This window comes from Motacilla alba, chromosome 2 (assembly GCF_015832195.1).
Source record: "Motacilla alba alba isolate MOTALB_02 chromosome 2, Motacilla_alba_V1.0_pri, whole genome shotgun sequence".
NCBI classification, from domain to species: Eukaryota; Metazoa; Chordata; class Aves; order Passeriformes; family Motacillidae; genus Motacilla; species Motacilla alba.
Window position 1 is genome coordinate 90,975,177 of NC_052017.1, and position 20,542 is coordinate 90,995,718.

Below are 20,542 nucleotides of genomic sequence, written 5' to 3' on the forward strand. Positions count from 1 at the left end.
GTCCCCATGGGAAGCCCATGCTAGAGTTCCTGGCAGGACCTGCAGACCCACAGAAAGAGAAACCCACGCTGGAGCAGGTTTGCTGGCTGCACTTGTGACACCATGAAGAACCCATGGTGGAACAGTTCAAGAAGAACTGCAGCCCTGGTAAGAACTGTATCCCATGTGGGAGGAGGGAGCAACATGAGGAAGAAGGAGAGGCAGAGTGGAGCTGCTATGGACTGACCACAGCCCCCACTTCTCATCCCCCTGCACTGCTGGCCAGGGAGGAGGTAGAGGAGTCGGGGATGAAGGACTAAAGGTGAGCCAGAGAAGAAGAGAGGGGTGGGAAGAGGGTGTTTTCAGTATTTGTTTTCCATCATCCAATCTTATTTTTAATTATAAAAGAAATTTCAAAGTGTTCCCCAAATCAAATGTTTTTCCCAAGGCAGTAATTGTTGAGTTGAGTATCTCCCTGTATTTATCTCCAGCCCTGTACTGTTGAGGAGGGGGAGGCAATCAGCAGCTGGGTAAGGGTCTTGCAGCTGGCCAAGGCCAACAAACTGCAACTATGAATTCTCAACCATTCAAAAAACACATTTGTGTTTTATCATTATGACATTTCAGAATGTTTGCATGGTAACAGTAACATTGCACAGTACAGAAATGAGAACTATCTTTGAAAAAGAAGAGGGTATTGAATAGGATTATTTTTGTTAGATAAATATCATAGAATTTTCAACTGTCCTATACCATTTTAATACTACTTTTTAAAATCTTGTGCAATTCGTGAATTAATAGTACAGATAATAAAGGCCATAAATTATCCTTTTTAAGTTCCATTTTAAGTTCTTTATTTTGATTCATACTGATGCTTTACTCAACTCCAAAGATTATTCAGATTAATTCAGATTACTACATGAAGTATTCTATATTAAGACTCTTTTACTTTTTCATTCAAACAACTGTTTATATCTGGAAATTTCCACATGGTGTAGTAAAACAAAATTCTACAGAAGATGAAAGCAGAAGGGGAACGGTTGTGAAGGCAGTTAACACAGTTAACACTCACTCCTAACCTTACATGAGATCAAATATCTGCTACTCTGCTCTATAGCATAGACTCAGCGTAAGCAACTCCCAAGAATCAGTTTCAATTATTTTTAGGGACAGGAATGGCAGCTGAAGCCTGGAGGTTGCCAGTATCTGGACAAAATCCAGGATGTGGAATATCAAGACCACCACCCAGACCCCGCCTCTTCACTCTGCTAAAATAGTTCTCAGCTGGTGCCAGGAACAGAAGCTGGCATTACACCGGCATGCCTGTTGGCATCGACAGCTATGCTGAAAAAATAGCATTAATGGCTGCTGGCACAGGTACAACTCACTCTCTGTCGGGGCTCAGAGAGCACACGGCCAGGGCACACAAAATGGCTCCAGGTTTTAAGAAAGCCAAAGGTCAATTTAGGCTGGTGTTTTTCAGCTATTTTCCTTTTCGAGACCTCTGCAAATCCTCCAGTGGAGGTACAGATGCCTGTATAACCAATTCAGCTGTCCCTACAGTAGATCAGTTTTATTAAGCTACCTCTCATTGATCAAATCCACACATTACCCTGAAAAACAAAGAAACCCAGCTGAAAAACATTGTGCTTCCATTTTTTTAAATAAGGGATGCCAAGTTTGGCATGACGTTTGGGTTTGTTCAGCCTTTCGATTATTGACTTTTCTGTATTAAGTTATTTAATTTTTTGTGTCATATGATTAACCTGCACCATTTTATAATACAGAAAGCATGTATTTGTTAATTTAATAGCAATCCTGTTATTTCCTTCTAGAGAAAGAACATGTCATTTTCAGTGAAGAAATTGAGAGAGCCAATAACAAACAGTAAATTTACCCTCTGAAAACCATCCTTACTAAAGAAAGAAGTTCTTTTTCTCTCTTCTGTTTGGCTTTTGAAGAAAGGCTGTGCAACAAGGGTGTACAAAAGATCAGTTCACACATGGCACCACTGACAAAGCACAGGAAAATAAAAAATCCTCCAAGAATCAACATTTTCTTAGTGAAATCTTCCATTAGACTACTCAAAAGAAAAGAAAGCATAGGAAAGAGGGTTTATCATCTGACCTTGGGGCCACAGTTAGCAAAGTTTAAAAGAAACCTTTATACTAAAGTGAAGAGACTTGTGGGTTTTTGCTTGTAGTCCATGTGAGTACTGGCAAAATGCCTCAGATGGAATGCTAGTATGTACTCTGAAGTACATTTTTCTTCTTTTCTGAAGAAAAATCACACTATCCTAAACTTCAGCTTAATATTTGTGCCAATAGCAACTATTGCAATGTTATCATACTAATATATTACATATGTTTTTTCTGTTCCCCTTACCTTAATCATAACAGTTTTTGCTGTTCCTTGTTCCCCAATTAGCAAAACAGCTTTTCCTTGCCTCATGATAGTGTGCATCAGAAAGTCTGTTCGGACACTGTCTATGTTTGGAACTAGAATGGAAGTATACTCTGGTACTGAATCTTTAGGATAAATATATTCAGGGACCTGCATAAGAAAGACATGCAAAAACTTTGAGCATTCCTACCTGCCCACGCAATCACTTTGCATCAGAACACAAAATCAAATGTACTTTATAAAATTTACATCAGCAAAACTTTTCTTCCTGAAAGGCAAGTATCCTTTCGTAATCAATCAGTATCTTGTCATGCTTTTCTAAAATGGTGTTAGACTAGCAAGATATTTTCATTCCTCCAGTGGCTGATAAAAGCTTTTCCTTGCTGGAATTTCATAAAGAGTAGGGTGATAGACAGTATACAGAGTTAGGATCACTTCTGCTTCACTTACAAAGCTATTTCAAATGCATGTTTCTCTTCTTTGCTGAATATATTTATGGGGAAAAGAAAAATATCTCTCAAAAAAGGAAGCTCCTGAGATTTTGGTATCGTTAATCTTCCTAACCAAATTATGTAGGGTTGGAAATAAAATGTCTCTTACCAAATACATCTTGTGTACCCATTAAGAAGCTTAGCGTGTTGCGGCATACGAACCTTCTTTGACCAGTGCTCCCACTGTCCACAGGCATTGATAACAAATTCAAACATGGTTTCCTCTCCATTCACAGCTGGAAGCTCTTTCACTGCAGAGTGCTTCCGTAGGAACAGCTCCATTTTCAGCTTGTCATCTGGCTCCAGAAGGGCTCCAGCTGACCACATCATGGCGAAAACAAACAAGCGAGCAATATGTTCCTCACTGAGCTGCTTCTCGTCCCGGCCAGACAGCAAACCCTGCAAAGTGGATGCAATAGAGAACTACTACTGCCCTCCTAGAACAAATCACAGAATCAGAGAGAGAAAAACAGATGCCATATCTACCTGCAGGAGGTCAATAGCTTGCTTTATGTACATGCATTCTAAAATCAGCATTTTGGGAGTCACAGCAGAGAAAACAAAATCCATCACATCCTGGGAAGAAAAAAACATGATTTAAAGATTCTCTTTACGAGTTTCAATGGCATGATTTATTCTTAGAGGAGATCAATTCTTTATTTTCAAATATATTCTAAACTTTATTTCCAAACAACAACTTTCCCCATTTCTGGGCTTATAAATATTCAGATTTTGACCATGACTTTTTTTCTAACAATAGCATACTAGAAAAATAACTTTGATGTACCAGAGGCAGCAGAGCTACTCGTATGAGCTCCACAGAGTAATTTCCTGAAGAGCAATTTGAGGAATGCTGTTCAGTTACTTCAGGGATCTGCCTGACATTTGTGCTCTCCACTAGAGATTTTAATCTACCACTGATATTTTCGTAGTAGAAAGATAAAAGCACTAATGATACATATATATAAATTTTTGAACAGAAGTTGGACTTTCCTCAGGTTTCTTCATAGTGTTGGCTACCATGTCTGTCTTTGCCAAGTGTTTTGCAACATTTTAAGCAAAGTTTCAAATTGATGTAAAGTCCTTTCTGAGATTTGCAGTGCAATATTTTAAAATATCAATTGTCATCCAGTAGTACAGACTGATGTAAATTATAACCTACTTCCACCTTCCTTCAACAATCTGTAATATAATACTCTCCCTGAGGGCTCTATTTGCCCTCTTATCTTTGGAAACCAACACCGCTCACTCATTCTGGGAAGTGAATGTATTACAGGGGCATGAGATAGTAATTTTGGAGGAATTCCATTTATAGATGTCATGTCCTGTCAAGGAGAAAGCTAAGACAAAGAAAACATTCAATTGCCCAAAGACATAAACAATTTACATAGACACTTTTAAAAAAAAATCACTGAGCTGTTTACCCACATGCTCACCAGCTTTGTTTCACTTTTCAGTTTAATTTTTATCACTGAAGTTCTCCAAGTGCCCTATGCTGATATTTATTGTCCCAGAGAATGAATCAATATTTTTACCCATCCTCCTGAGTTCCATCCCACTAGAATACCAGGTAATACACACACACAACAAAAATATATTGAGATCAAAAACTCACTTAGGCACCTCAATCTAGAGTAGGGTTTATAGATAAGTGGTCTAAGAAGACAATCTGAGTGTGGGCATACACAGAATCATGGAATAGGTAGGGTTGCAAGGGACCTTAGAGGTCATCTACTTCCTTCACCTCACTACGGGCAGGGATGTCACCTACTCTATCAGGTTGCTTTTTTTGTTATTTCTTGCTGATTAGCACAAGTGCCTCCAACTCTGTGTGCTGCCTTTTTGTGGCTTTCCCTCAAAAATGCCTGGTCCATCCCCAGTGGTACAGCTGAGTAACTGAGGGTGTTATGGGTGCCACAGGGGAGTGCCCACAAGCACTGTGGGAAATTCAAATCTAAGACTTTTAGAATTTGGAGCTAATTCTCACTGAGATCTAGCTTCTTCATCTGTAAAATAGATCCTATGTCTCATAGGGCACTGTAAATTGTTTAATAATTGATTTGAAACACACAGAATAAAGATATTTCATGCGTCAAAGTATTCTGTTCTATCAAGAGCCCAATTTTCACCAGAACTAGTTTTATGGTACTTATGATTCCAATGAGATTTCTGTAGTTTATGAAGGGTTTTTTAATGTTTTCTTTTTCTTTATGGGGGAAAAAACCAGCTCCATATATGCTAGTATTTTATTACTACTGCAATTTTTTTTAAAAATACATGGCTGAAAAAAAGATGCAGGATTAACACAGAAATTGGCATTGATTGTTTGGACAGGGGGACTGGAAAAATGAGTTGGGTCATGACAAATACACATAAGTTTTTAAGAACTTGGATCAGCAATTTGCTATCCCTTACAATGAGGCTGAAAACTGAAGTCAGATGCTAAAAGCTCGTATGAAAGAATGATCCTTTTCCACACAGTACATCACCAGAGAGCTCACTGGACTACAGAACACTCTTCAGGACAGGAAGTTGGTAACATATTCAAAGGGTTTAGACAAGCAAAAGAACAACTCAGTAATAGAAAGTTATTAATACTTGTAATATTAATTTTAACATCAGCATTTAAATATTAAAGGTAAGGAAATCTTTGGATTATATATTCAGCTCTATGCTCCAGGCAAAGTAGCAGCCTTTACACAAATTGGATTAGTATGAGATTTAATGTGAAAGAAGAAAATTAGTCATATCTGAAAATTAAGTTGCTACTACTTTTTTTTTTTTTTTTTTTTCATTTAAACAATATCTGGACATGCTGAAACTTATGTTATTCAGTTAACAACCATCACTGGTTTGAGCTTCACACTTTGCAGACAATCTCAATAACACCACTTGGGTAACTATTTTAATTATTTCAGTTCTTTGAAACTGTCTCAGATAATTATTTCCATCAGCTAAGCAATTCTGTTGCTTACAGGTAGCAGCATCATTCACAGATCAGGAACTGGAAGTGGAGATTCTAAATTTAAGAGACAATTTTTATAGGGATGAGAGTTTATTTGAAATTACTGCAAAGCAAGAAATGTTGCTGAGCAGAAAGAATTGGGAAAGGGAGGGAGAAAGTCCAACCCCTCAATCACTGTTCTAAACAAAATCCTGTGGAAATAGAAAGCATTCTAAGATCATCTTAAATTGAAATAAGGTTGGGTTTAGGGGGTTGGTTGTGGTTTTGGACTTTTTTTCTTTTGTATTTTGATTTGTATTTTTTTAATGCATTAAAAATAGTGACTTACAGTGCCATTTATAATATACATTAAAAGAATAAATACATTCTTTCCACTGATTCACAACTATTATTCTATGCTCTTTATTCCTCCATTACTTCTACCTGCTACACCTTTATTGAAAATTATTTTATCCAACATGAAGACTTTCAGTGACAAACACTATTTTGATCAGCATAAATAACAAGAGTGTTTTGTAAGCAAATTGGAATTATTATAACTTTTGTCTTATATCTATTTTAGTTTAGATTAAATTCAGAAAGTCTCTATATGTCTGCTTAAGACCGAGTCTCCTAGGTTACTATATTTCCATCTATACTCTGATCTTCATGTTCTTTGAAAAATCAGATCTTTGTAAGATGTTTATATCCATGTTTTTCTTAATACTACCATTAAATCTACCAAGGTCTGCATCAGGGGTTTGACTACCACTGTTGATGAATCTTATTTCAAAACTTTTCTTTTTGAATTTTATTCTTTTTTAATGTGGCAGAAAATAATAACTATAAAAGAGCCATGTGAACACAGAAATAGTGTTGCTCTCATCTGTAAGATCACTTTTATTGCCTCTATTATTTGAGAAGCAAAGACAGCACATTAAAAGTGAAAGAAAACTGCTAGCATGACAGCTTTCATTTACATTTTGATAGCTGTAAATGCAGCCTTCAGCACTGAACTAACTTCATATTTCACTGCATTTTCATTTCTTAATCTAATAAAATACTTTTTTTTCTGGACTTTATTGCTATTGCTTCAGGCTTGGGCATTTTAAGTGTTGTTATGTTTTCAGAGCAAGTTGTAGCATAAAATATAAATAGAAATGAGGCAAAGAAGCAGTAAATTGATACACATATACATTACTTTGGAAGCATATTTTAAAACTCATTATCAGAATTGTTTCTCTTGCTGCTGCAGTAAATATTATGTCATATCATTAAGTTTTGGAGGTAGAACAAAATGAATAGCTTGTTAAACATTAGTTTTAAAGTAAATGTGCACTGAAATGAAAAGGAGAACGTTAAAAGATATTTGTTAACATTCAGGGCATTCTAATCCTATATCAATCATTGCCTTTACCATGATCTATAAAAAGCTTTCTGAAATGTCACTCAAAGTTCATTAAAAACTGCATTTTTAAAATGCAAGAGGAATGAAAAATATTACAGGAGAAACCCCTGTGAAATCCAACACCAATTACATGAGTAAACAGGCAGGAGCAAGCTGATTGAAAACCAAGGTATGTCGGAAGTTGCATTTATTTTACAGATATTGAAGAAATCAGAAGATAACACTGAAAGGTTGCAAAGACATAACCATTTTTTTAAAAACATTCAAAAGCAAAAATAAATATTTCAATATGATGGAAGTATACTACTGATATTATGCTTTTATACCCATTATTGAGTGCAACCATCCATAATACTGCTGGAACCTTTCTAATGATTCAGTAAGGTAAGGCCAAACACAGTGGGAAAAACATTCAGGATTCTTGCTTTGAATCTACTGATTGAACACAATTTAGTCAAACAATGTAATAAAGTGATGCAGTTTCAAAAATTTCCATTGGAACAGAAACATGAATAATAAAATCAGAAGAGAAAATTATAATCAGAACATCAGAACTATAGTCAGAGCTTCAGAGCACAGAACTACCCTGGATTAATTTCAATTATAGAATGTCTTTTTAAAAATAATAACGGATCAAATGCATTCCTGTTGTACCAGAGTGCAACAATTTCTTTCTAGCTCAATTCCTTTCTGAATTTACTTCTTTATATTTAAAACAATATAAGAATTTTTCCCACTTCCTTTCTGTATCCTAACAATAATTAAAATTGCAGTATTAAAATTACAAGCAAAGAGAGTATCTGTTTTGCCAACAGCCAATATTAAATAATCACAGGTTTAACAATTCCTTGCCAACTCTTGTATGCAGACAAAACAAAACATTCAGATTATTCACCTGCTATAGCTTCAGTCATTTATTAATGATAGAGATCATTTTCTCTCCTTTTTCAATCCTTCCTCTTTATTACATAAACAAAGAAATGTAAATAATTGAAAGAGCACTTAGGAAGAAGCAATGCTTCATTTTAAAAAAAAAGAAAAAGAATAAAAATGCTTTTTTTTTTTTTTGAAGTAGTTAATTAAGTACCTGAAATACAGCATTAAAGCAATTCCATAGGACATTGGAGTATGTGACTGGCAGTGTCTGCAGCCAAGCCCTTAAAATAGGCTTCCAGTCTAACACTGAAGAACTCATGAAGACCATCCCATTACGAGAAACTGTTGCAGGGGAAGCATTGTCAATGTTGTGAGGTTCAAAAATAATTTTGCAGTTGGGGGACATTGGAATGCGATCTCCGTTGGCCAAAGTAAGGGTCTTATTATCATCCAGAACAGAGTTCAGATTTTCAATCCATATTGCATCAACAGGTCCATCCAAAACTATCCAAATATGCTCACCCTAAAAAAAAAAAAGGAGAGACACACACATTCAACTCTACCTACCTTGACCAAAAATACACATTCATGTAATTTCAGAAAATGTACTCTTAGACATAAATGATGTCATAATTTGGTGCTCAGCAAAAAAGCAATATAAAAATTCAATTTTTCTCATTTGCTCAGTGTTTTTAATTCTTCTTTTGTTATCTTGTGTCACACTAGAGAGGATATTAAGAAACAGCAATAAAAATTAATTTGTGCTGAACTGAGCAGGAAGTTGTATCTTTCTTCTACAAAAGTACATCGGCCAACCCAGCATCCATTAAGATGGATGAAAACATTTCCCATTAAATGCAGTCACAGACACAGGCACAAAGTCAGTCCTTGTGGGATGTTACCCAAGTATTTCATGTAAGGTGTCCCATTTTCCAAGCCAGAACAGGGTTGCTGTTCAGTAGATGTGAATGTAATTATGATTTAGTGAAACATGATCTGCAGGTTTGATAAGAGAATTGGGAAATGCCTACCTCAGTTTCTTACCAAAGCCTTACATTCTGATATAACTAGTGAAATAAAGAGGCAATGACTTGAAACCAGACAGGAGAAAATTGACTTTTCTGTCCTCACATCAAAACATGAACATACCTTGTTTTTGTGTTTAGACTGCTTACAAAAGGAAGCAAACCACTTAAAATCTTTTCTAAATTAATTCTGGAACCTCAAATGCTTGGGAAACCTAGTGCTATCTGGGATATGTATATAATTCTGACCCTTGTGCACACAGAGCTCATCAGACACAAAGCAAAATTAACACTGCATATTCCCATTTGATTTTATAATGGAAGACCTTTCAGATAAATGACAGGTAATGACACCTTATGGAAACAGTATTAAATGTCTGTCATGATACAGCATCCATTACCTTCTTTGCCTTTAAAGTTTTTCTCCATAATGTAGAGAAAATACCATCTGTCCAGTCATTTGTAGCAACATCAAGGGTACCGAACATCTGGGAAGCTGTGATTGCCTTTGGGTTCATTCTCATCTCTTTATGAGGAGCACCACAATCTGTCATTGCTTTCATCAAAATATGAATGCATTTTGTCTTTCCTGCACCAGTTGGACCTAGAGTCATCATACCTTAAAACAATAAAAACATGGTTTTAAAATGAAATGTCAGTGTGTCATGCTACCATTTAATGGTTCATTGCATCAACGATCCTTGTTTTATTTTTATCAAAAGCCAATACAAAAGGATGTTTCTCACTCCACTTAATGAGAATCTGAAACTATTATTTAAAGGCCTCTATAAATGTCTCCCTATTGTGATAGGCAAGCCTATGTGGGTCTGTATCCTCCCTCAGGCAATTCTGCCTTTTGATGTTCTCATGCAACGACATTGACATGAATGGTGGTAAAAAAACCCAGAAACTTCTAAACGTATCTAATGAGTATCTTCAGTGATACAAAATCAAGTGCATCTTTCTGATGCAAAAGTATCAAAAATATGTACCTGCATCCACCCATGCTGGCATTTAATAGATCTTTCTTTCATAAAACCTGTTAAGACCAACCCCACTTAGTTCATCAGTGCATACATGTTATCTAAGAAAAATAAATTGGGTCTTCAACAATAAATTGAGCCTACTGTTGGTCTTCTTTAGTTATGTTTTCATTCAATAGGCCCAGAATCTGTCCAAAATCAGACGGGACATTCAAATTGAGACTTCCAAAGTAATTTAAAGGCCCTAGATAACTCCTATTAGTCCTAAAGGCAACTGGACAAGATATCTCTTAGTTGGCTTTGAAAACTTCTTCAACAAAAGTATGGAACAATCACAAACCCAAATAATAAACCGAATCCAGTGCCATGCAAATTGTGTGATGTTTTCTTTAAAACTAAAGGGTGCTGGATGTTCCCTGAAACAGTCTGGGGACTCAGGAAATCACTACTCATGTCATATGTTACATATGAGAAAATCTAATACAAACTCTTCAATGTTAACCAAATGGCTTTTCTGCTGTTTTCAGAGATATTTCAACCAAAACTGTCATGTCAAACAGATTTCAGGATCCATGCACTGAATCTCCATATGTGTGTGTGTGTGTGTGTGTGTGTGTGTGTGTATGTGTGTATAAAAGTACCTCATGTGCACATATGGCCATATTTCTCCTCATTATTTTAAATTCCACGGTGACCTGTCCATGAATTCAAGTTTATAAGTAGGAAAAGGGGAACTCAGGAAAGCATAATCTTTTTCCTTCAGTGCAGTAACTTTTGTTACATAAAGTCAAAAAACTTTTGGCTTGAGCATCCAACTGTTTGGACAATTAGAGATGCAGGATCTCCTGGGAATAGTAGGGATGTGTGGAGAGAAGAGGCATCTAAACAGAATGTCATGGTGGATCCTGAAGATTTTTGAGGAACAAAAGTGCTGTAGTGTCTCACAGATCAAACAGCTTCTTTTAAAAAGAGACACATTTAATCATAACTAAAAACATTAAAACTTCCATGGTTCCTATATAGAAATAGCTGTTATGGAACACTGCATCCAGAAATCTGGATGTAAATTAGTAAGTCTGCACAGCACTAACCAGTTCTTCAGTCTAACCAATGATCTAAATTAAAAGTTTGACGCCTTAAGGACTCAGACTGTGGTATGTGAATGAATATTTCCTTTCATTTATTTCATTAGTTTAAGCTGACTATTCTTTTATTATGACAAGAAAAGGGAGCATAAGAAGGATGATATCTTTATCAATCTTTGCTGCTTTATTACATTTCCTTAATATTTTCCCCTTGTTATACTAAAAAATCATTAGTTAGAGGTTAGGGGTACGGGGGATATTTTGAAATAGGCGTATGTTTTTTCCACTGAGCTATGAATGGTAAACCTGGATTTACTACTGTCTATGATACCCTTCCTAGGACAGGATAAACTTTACTCAATGGCTTTTTCTGCACTGTAAAAATGGATTTTAATAGAATCAAAGAATGGTTGAAATTGGAAGGGACCTCTGGAGTTCATCTTGTCCAACTCTCCTGATCCTGCAGGAGGAAAGGTTATTTCTCCTCAGTTTAAATGGCAAGAATGGATCACAGAGAAAACACTTGGAATTGCATCACATGCATGGTAGAATCTATCAAAATAAAGGTCTATGAAATTAATTTTGGTAGTCTTCTCAACATTATAATCTCACAGTAACATTAAACTCAAGCTTCATGACTGAACTCTGAATGGTTTTCAGAACCACTGAACAAAATTGCTGTTTCTGGATTTGAATGAATATATTTTAACTTGCTTTATAGAAATTTCAATCACCAAAGGCCACACTCATACTCCCCATAAAAATGTAATACAGCACAGAATTGCACACCAAAAAAAGGTCATTACAGCTTCCTAAGCAAAATACCCACACAGGCTTTAAGAATTACATGTTATTTTTTTAAAACATATTTCATTAAATTAATCTGCATTCTAGTGGCAGATAATATAATGTAGTCTCAAAACCTCATCTAGCATGCTAACCATGTCGGACTCGTTGAGTTTCGTACAGCTGAATAAGTTTAAGTGTCCATGGTGGGTGATTAATAAGCCCTGCTTCCTCTGTCTGTTTTTGGATGGCTGACTGTAGTTCAGGATACCCAGATTTATCCAGAGTAATTCCAGGGAATAAGTCATTAATGAGACTCATAAATAAAGGTTCATCTTCATCCACCTGTCAAGGATAAAGTAGGGGGAAACACATTATTTATTGAAATTATTATTATTATAGTCGTAAACAATCTTCAAGATAAGCTATTTAAAAGATGGCAGTGAAAATCTTATATCTTACAAAGCAAATATTATAATTATCCATCAGTTTTATGAAGTGAGTTTCATACAATGAAATCACAAGTAGTAATTTCTAAATTAAATACTTTAGGCTGATAAAATGTCAACAACTTAATACCGTTTTCTTCAATGTATACAGAGACACATTTCTTCATTTGCTACATACGTCAGCAAGATTTATTCCAATCATATTTTGCCTTAGAATTTTTATGATTTTTTTCCTTCCGTAAATCACTGAAGCGTTGATACAGGTTTGAACGCATGTACCAACACACTGAAGAGATTAACATCAGAAAGAGAGTCATTGGTTCCATCACAAAAGTGGTTCCCAAAGGTAAATACACAGAGTTCAGACATGCTATAACCTTTTAATTACAGCAATAAAAAGAGAGATTAGTACTTTAAATAGTATTATCAAAAGATGTTACACTATACAAGTAGGTATTAGCTGCTTCCAATTACCTCACTTAATGCAATTCTTATGATATTCTAAAAAGGCAACAGACTCCCAAGAAATGTATAAATTGAAATTCAGGATTAAGAAAGATCTTTGGTGACATTATTAAGAGTTAATACAATGTATTCTTCCTTTCTCTCCTTAGGGTAAAAAGAATTAAAAACAAGAGGCAATTAGAGGACCAGGTAGATCCCCTAGGATCTCATGGTATTTCCAAAGATTTTTTCAGCTAAAGCTTATGATGTGCTTTCCTCTCTTTAAAAGACAAATTGTGCTCACACAGTAACTGTATTCTGATTCTCAACTCACTTATAAATCATAATAAAAATGCAAAACAATGTATCCAACTGGTGAAGAAAAACAGCTTTCCAAAGTGCATAATAAAGACCCTTAAAATGCAAATACTCTATTGGGCAAAGTCATCAGTGTTACAGTACCAGTTTTGAGAGGTTCATGTCCCGCAGAACTCTCATCACAACAGCTTTCTCTGGCTCTTGGGGATTAGATCTTTTCACTGCTCCAAGTGTTCTTAAAACAGACAGGATATTTCTAAGCCCAAAGTCATAGTGAACCTCGAAATAAAGCACAAACAAAATTGGAACTATAAAGATCAAATAGATCAAAACAAAAAACAAGAGAGGACTGAAAATTAAATTCACTAAATAAATGAATGTTATAGAACTTCTCAATAATATTAAAGTCACAGCTCTTCGTCTTTTCAAATAGATTTCCAGTTTTGTTGTCCTCAAATCCTGAAGATATTTTTTTGTGTTGTATGTCCATACCAGAAAGTATACTTTCTGGTGATACAGAGCTCACTCTTATTTCCCAGGCTGACAAATTGGAAGAATATACTGTGTAAATCCCAGAATATTCAGAAAGAAATAATTTATTGCTTAGGTTTGCAGATGATACAAAAATGGTGAACTAGATCACAACTAGAATTCAAAATTACCAAGAGAAATTCAATATATTATCTGTGTGATGCAATTAAATAAAGGCAAGTGCAAAATAGTAAAGATGGTAATAACTAACTGCACTAATAAAGAGTAACAACTCTTCTTCATTGAGTTTAGAAACAAATCAGATGCACAAAGATTTGCAGGAAAATATCTGACATTGGATTGATGTCACAAGCTCCCCAATGACTTATCTGCAATTTTAGTGGGCAATAAAAATACAAACATCTTTTTTAGGACAATTGAAAATATATTTCCATTGTAGTTGACATTTCTATACTGTGACCGAAAGCTGGATTCCACATTTGTTAGGTTTTTCTTTTCAGTTTCTGTTTTTCCCTAAGCTGTATGAGCTTTGTGGGAGGAGGTTCTAGGGAAGAAGTCCCCTAACAAAGCCAAGTAATTCACCTTTGGAGCTCTGTTAGAATAACTCTTTCACAGGCTTGTGGACACCTTGGGCTTCCTATATTTGCCAAGGACTATTCTTTTACTTTATTGTTTATTCTTTTTCTTTACTGAAGGAGATGACAGTCAGTCAGGGTGCCTTTGGCTACTTGTGAGTCAGAGATCCTCTTTCTACAGAGTCTGCATTTGTATGTATAAAAAGTCTGGAGGACTTAATGTATTTCTTCCAGCACATTCCTTTTAGATTTTCTGTGGGGTAAGTTCAGCTGGGGAATGCTTGTTTGCTTTATTTCCTACTGTTGATATACTGCATTTTCTGAAAACAGGCAGTGTTCTGCCATTTCCTATTGCACTCGTTCTTTATGTGACCCTGATCTTTCCTGTCAACTGCCTGGAAAATCCAGCATTACTTAACTTGAAATTTCAAATTTACCATTAAAATTTTGAATAAATAAGTTCCACTAGGAAAGAAAGATTAATACAAATTATGGAGTCACAGAATGGTTTGAGCTGGAAGTGACCCTAAAGATCATCTAGTTCCAAGCCCCCTGCCATGGGCAGGGACACTTTCCATTAGACCAGGTTACTCAGAGTTACCCATCCAACCTGGCCTGGAAGACTTCCAGAGATGGGGAGTCCAGAAACTCTCCAAGCAACCTGCTCCATTGTCTCATTACCCTTTACAGTCAAGAATTTCTTCCTAATGTCTAATAGAATATGCCTCTAAGAAAGACTGTCTGTACTTTACAATTTTAGTTTTCTGACTACACAGAAGCAATTTATGTCCCACTGTACTCTTAGAAGTATGTTCAGTTCATTAGACTCCCATATCTAATCTGATTAACTCATTAGATCTCTCTCTATATAATCACATATCGCAATAGATGTATTCCCCAACCTACAACAAGCTTCACAAGGAACTTCAGCAAGAGTTTCAAATTGTTTCATTACTGCTGCAATAACAACACACATTCAAGTGAGGAAGTGGTGGACCCAGCTGAGAAGCAGAAGATCCAGTCTGTGATGGACAAGAGAGATGTCAAGGATGGTTGAACAGTGACTCTTCTCAAGTGCACGTGTACAGATAAGAACAGGTGAAGAGAACAGCATTGTGGCAGAAGCTCTCACAGCAGAAGGAGGTGCTAATTTGAAGTGCCTGCTTGCCAAGGCACACAACATGACAACAAAACGGAAAAATTACAGCTCTGTGTGCAGATACAGGGTTACAGTCAAACAAGGAAATGTGGGGGCATAGGTACAATGGATGGATACAGGTTCTTTAGGAAGGACAAGACAGGATGGAGAAATGGGAAATTGCGTTTAAAAGTGAAAGAGTGGGAACATTTTCCCTTAGGATGGCTAATGAGCCAGTTGAGAGAATCTGTGTTAGAATCAGAGGGCTCAACAACATTGTGGCAGATGTCTGCTGCAAACATCCTGATGAGGAAGAAGCTGATGAATCTTTCTTTCAACAACTGGAATTAGCCTATTCTTTGCAAGCACTGGGAGCTTGACACGCTCCAATATCTGCTGGAAGGGCAACGCAGCAGGGCAGAGCCCTTCCAGGAGATTTTCACACAGTCTCTGCTAACATCCTCACACACAAAATGATCACTAGACAAGGTGGTCAGACATTTCAACAGCTTGACCAAAGAGGCTGTGTGTTTATCCTTGGAGGCATTCAAATCTCATCTAGACAAGGTGCTGAGCCACCTGCACTAGCAGGTCTCACTTCAGGAAGAGGTATAGCACCTGTTCACCTCCAGAAGTCCCAGAGAAAAAGATCCATTTTTCTCTGATTTTATGACTGTATAGAATGGGTTTAGACAAGAGCAGGACTGTCCAAAGGGCTGCTCACAGGCACAGGCAGGACAAACTAGCATACTACCATGGGCTTGCAGAAAGCCGCGCTTCCTGGCTCATGTTACCGAGTATAGTGATCCATGATATGATCCATGATATAAATGGTTAGAAGAAAGATCACTATAGCAGGCTTCTTTGATGGATACTGTAGAAATGTTAGGTGGTGCTGAAGAAATTATAAGTATGCATGGAAGACTATTCCCTACAGACATCATGGCTTACTTAGCAAGAACTATGGAATTTAAGTTACAAGAGAGATACAAGCATAAGATGCAGACATAAAATTGTGATGTAGCTGAATGTAAGGGCTGGGCCTATGTGCACACCCAGAGCACTTGGTCATTAATTTTCATAAATATCAAGGACCTCCCTTGGTAGCATCAGCATATATGAGGCAAAGGACTGATCTGAGACAAAGTGATTGAGCTACCTGCCTTCACAACAAAGCATTTGAATAACTGGCACAGGAGTTTTCCCAGTGGGAATCTCAGACGGTTTCACAGAGTCCTCCAGGTGGTTCCTATGATCCCTAGGCCAACTGATAAGGCTTACTTATATACTTCATGTTGATTAACATGATAAATGGAGATTCTCCTTATCTCAGAGGCTCCAGAGGGCAATTCCTGCTGAAGAAATGACCAAACTGTACAGAGAAACTCTGCACTCTCTGTGCAGATGCAGTAACGATTGTGTATAAAATATTGTAAACTATTTTAAGGTAGTTAAAATAAATTTTGTACAGTTAGGTTTTGTTTGGGTGTGTGCATTAATTTTTAAGTACACTGTCCAAGGGTGAACCAGTTCCAGCATCTGTGACAACACAAAACAAGCACATTTGCAGAGGTAGAAGGTCAAATTTCTGATGCATGCTTACATGCCCTTTTCACACTGAAGGAAAGAATCACGTTCTGGACAAAAAATGACCACACAAACTGAGGCAATAGGAAAACTTAGTCTTACAAAGGCCAGGCACTAATAAATATGTGGTATATAACTAAAATTATAGTAGTCTAATATAGTGGTATATTATAATATAGTAGTAGTATAGTAGTCAATTAGCACTATCCAACCAAAGAAGGCATTTGAGCCACAATTTAGCTACTGTTCATATGATTTCTCATTGAGACTCTCTAGTGGACAGGGCATTCAAAAGCAAGCACAGGGCATTCAAAAGGAAAGAACCAAATTAGTTTTTAAATACCCCATCCCAAATGGAACAGCAGTATTCTCTTTCTAGTAGCACTCAGCAAGACAGAGCCTTGTAGGTACTCTGTAGTTATTTACAATTCTTACATTGCCTCTGAAATGGACCTGGCCTTCATAAGTGAAGACATTGAAAAATGTGCCCTCTGCAAGTTCAGCACAGCAATATATACCGTTCCTCATACCTTCTCCAGAGTAACTGCACTCTCTTTAAGAATCACAAATCAAACTTCCCATACTAGTTAATTTACTGTGAAAAATAAAAACAACATGATCATTTCAAACACTGTTTCTGGAACTTGAAACTGAAAACCCTAAAAAATGTATAGGCTCATGAGTGTAAAAATAATTACATATTCTATGAAAGTATATTATCTCCATATCCTTCCAGTGACAGCTTACATTTGGACAAATATTTATTTTACCTGTTTAGATAACTGCTCTTCACAGAGTTTGTAGAGTGTATAGAATTTTTGACTGAGGATTTGGTTGTCTCGGAAACCAGCACTTGCCAGCTTGACTCGCATAATAATGCTACGGTCGGGCACCATCATGGCAACCGTGCGAAACTGAATCTTCAGATTTTCGGGAAGTTCCTGTCGTCCTGCATAGCCGGGGTTCTGAAAGTGCAATTTGTAAACCCAAACAATATAATGATGGCAGGGTAGGAAGTTTTATCTTTCCTGTTAACCATTCAGCAAACAAAAATGTGCAGGAGCACATGTGAAATTACAAAGGATAACGTGAGCATGTCACAATGACACATCAGTGCACAGTTGCCTCAATACTGCAGTTCATGAAGTATGGGGTATCACAGGTTATTTGGAAATGTCCAAGACCAAAAGATATAGACAGACAGCCACTTACAGGTCTTGCTGCAGCTCTTTTAAATGGCTACTTCCTCAGAGTCTTGACAGAGTTCCAGTGCTGGAGGTTACTGTCCCCTGTGAGCATTCCCAGACCATTTCAGTGCAAAGCCAGTCAAGCAGTGCAAGCCATTACCAAGTATAATTTAAACTAATGGATCTGACCTTTCTCTGAAGATGTCTAAGTCGTTCATATGAGTACTGCACGGCTCAGTTGTGACAACACTAGTCACTAGCTGTGCAGTGATAACTTCTTTCATCTCTTTCAGCTCTTTCCAAACTGTCTTCCCCCTGGCCTTTGTATGGCACTTATTTGCCCTCTTTTTCAAATTACAGTGATAACATTAACACTTTTTCAAAGGTAGAACCCCCTAAAATAAAGACAAAGGCTTCCATTTTAAGTGGGTATGTAGGTAGCTATGGAGGGAGAGATACAAAGATGATTTTAAGGTATTTTTATACTTTCATGCTGCTTTGCCTCCTGCACTGCTACAAGCAGTCCACAGGTACCAAAGATAAATCTTCAGGAGGCCAGTGAACCAGAGTGAGGGTGATTTCCCTCATGCTGTCTTCCAGGATTGAGGTCAAAACTTCACAGGTCATAAAATACTGACCAGACCAGCTACAGTAGTCCTTGCAGTGGTCAATTCTGTTTTATTTTGACAAACTTTGACTAAAAATATGAGGGAGTTAAACTTAACCTCAATCTGTCAAATATTCAACTAAAAAAGTCCTTAAAATACACAGTTAATGATAAATGCATACCTGAAGTCCTTAGATCCAGTTAAAAATATGGACAAGAGAAAATTATATCATAATTATTTTACAAAATAACTGTTCAAGTTTTGCTAACTATTTTCTAACAGACAGTCCTAATGTTTCAACAGGGAAATTTCAATAGGAAATGGAATAGAAAAGATTTTTCACAATGATGCCATTTACATGTATTTACAGACATACCATCGTCAGAAATATACCAAATTCTCTGTCCATGTCAACGACGTCACCATCAGTGAAAGTGAACTTAAGTTTCTTTTTTTTCTTACACTGCAGTACAATATATATCTGCTGAGCAGCCACTGATAAAACTGGAAGTTCAATGCGGTTAAATTCATCAAAGCAACCCCATGCACCCGACTGAGCTAAACCTAAGAAAAGCAAAAAGAGATATATTCTCTTAAAATAGCAGATCAAACAAGAGTAATTTATATACAAAATGGAACATGTTCTGTACAACTTAGTGTAACATGAGAAGAGCAGAGAACATGAACACAGAATTAAATGAGAAGTAAAAACTTAAAATAAGTTCGGCTATGCATTAATGATACTCAGAAAAAGTATCACCCCTTGAATGAAAGATACATAAACTTCTTTACAAAGAATCCTAGACTTCTGCAGCAACCATTAGACAGAAAGTGTTAATTAATACTGTATATAGTACCATATAGTAGCACAAATGTGCATGGAAACTAGTAGCATGGTAACTAGTACTATAGTAGCATAAATATAGCATGAAAACTCATGCTAATGCAGGGGATGAAGTTGTCAAAGATAAGCTTGAGAAACACCTACCTAAATGTAAAGCACAAAACCAAATAGAGACCACTACATTTCTGACATTGTAGCATTTTATAACAATTAATGCATAGGTTGAAAATTACTGGAGATTAATATCTTACTGTTCAAGACAGACAAAGGAATATGATGTTACACTTAGAATTACTAATTCCTGGTACTTGGAACAGGCCATGGCATTCTGGACAGATAGTAGTACCCACAAACATCATGAAATTAATGGCTTTTGGGAGAGTCAAGTACTCCTTCTTCTGTATCATGCTACCAGGATTGAAACAGGAGAGTCTACACGGGCAGCCTTCCAGAGCTGTAGTGAGAAAGCTACATAATCCCCTGTTCTTCCACACCCCTTTCACAAGAGACAAAGGCTAGTAAATCTATGCAGGAGCTTCATGGATGCCCTCCCTCCCTTCCTAAAGACCACACTGGAGTAATATTTCAATTGCCTGGGTCCACATCTAGAAATGTTCAGAAGTGGAATTTAATTCACTCCACTGAGTGGTGGAGCTCGGCTTAAGCAGTTTGAAGGCAGTACTAAATGCAGAAATAAAGCACATGTCCAAGAAAAGGCATTTGTTTTTGCAATATCAAATAACCATGCCCAGAGCTCCTCTGAATCCCCATACTTTACATGGCAATATACATGGCCTATAGCACTGGTAAAATGTATCTATGGGTGGTTTATGTGTAAAGTTGATTCCTTAAGAGCTTTAGATAGTTCAAGAGTAAGTACTCAAAAATAACAATACTATGAAGACATATTTTTTCACTTT

General features: G+C 36.6%; 1 protein-coding gene across 3 annotated transcripts in view; it reads right to left on the minus strand.

Annotated features, from left to right (window-relative positions):
- The window catches only part of LOC119697115 (dynein heavy chain 5, axonemal-like), a 146,413-nt gene that overhangs the window by 70,691 nt on the left and 55,180 nt on the right, over positions 1 to 20,542 (minus strand). For all 3 annotated transcript variants that reach the window (XM_038127309.1, XM_038127306.1, XM_038127308.1), the window contains 9 exons: positions 19,155 to 19,342; positions 17,754 to 17,948; positions 13,336 to 13,470; positions 12,136 to 12,325; positions 9,528 to 9,745; positions 8,313 to 8,624; positions 3,360 to 3,449; positions 3,036 to 3,272; positions 2,365 to 2,532 (listed from right to left, as the gene is read on the minus strand). In XM_038127309.1, coding sequence (XP_037983237.1) covers positions 2,365 to 2,532; positions 3,036 to 3,272; positions 3,360 to 3,449; positions 8,313 to 8,624; positions 9,528 to 9,745; positions 12,136 to 12,325; positions 13,336 to 13,470; positions 17,754 to 17,948; positions 19,155 to 19,342 — 1,733 coding nt within the window. The remainder of the gene's footprint in view (positions 1 to 2,364; positions 2,533 to 3,035; positions 3,273 to 3,359; positions 3,450 to 8,312; positions 8,625 to 9,527; positions 9,746 to 12,135; positions 12,326 to 13,335; positions 13,471 to 17,753; positions 17,949 to 19,154; positions 19,343 to 20,542) is intronic.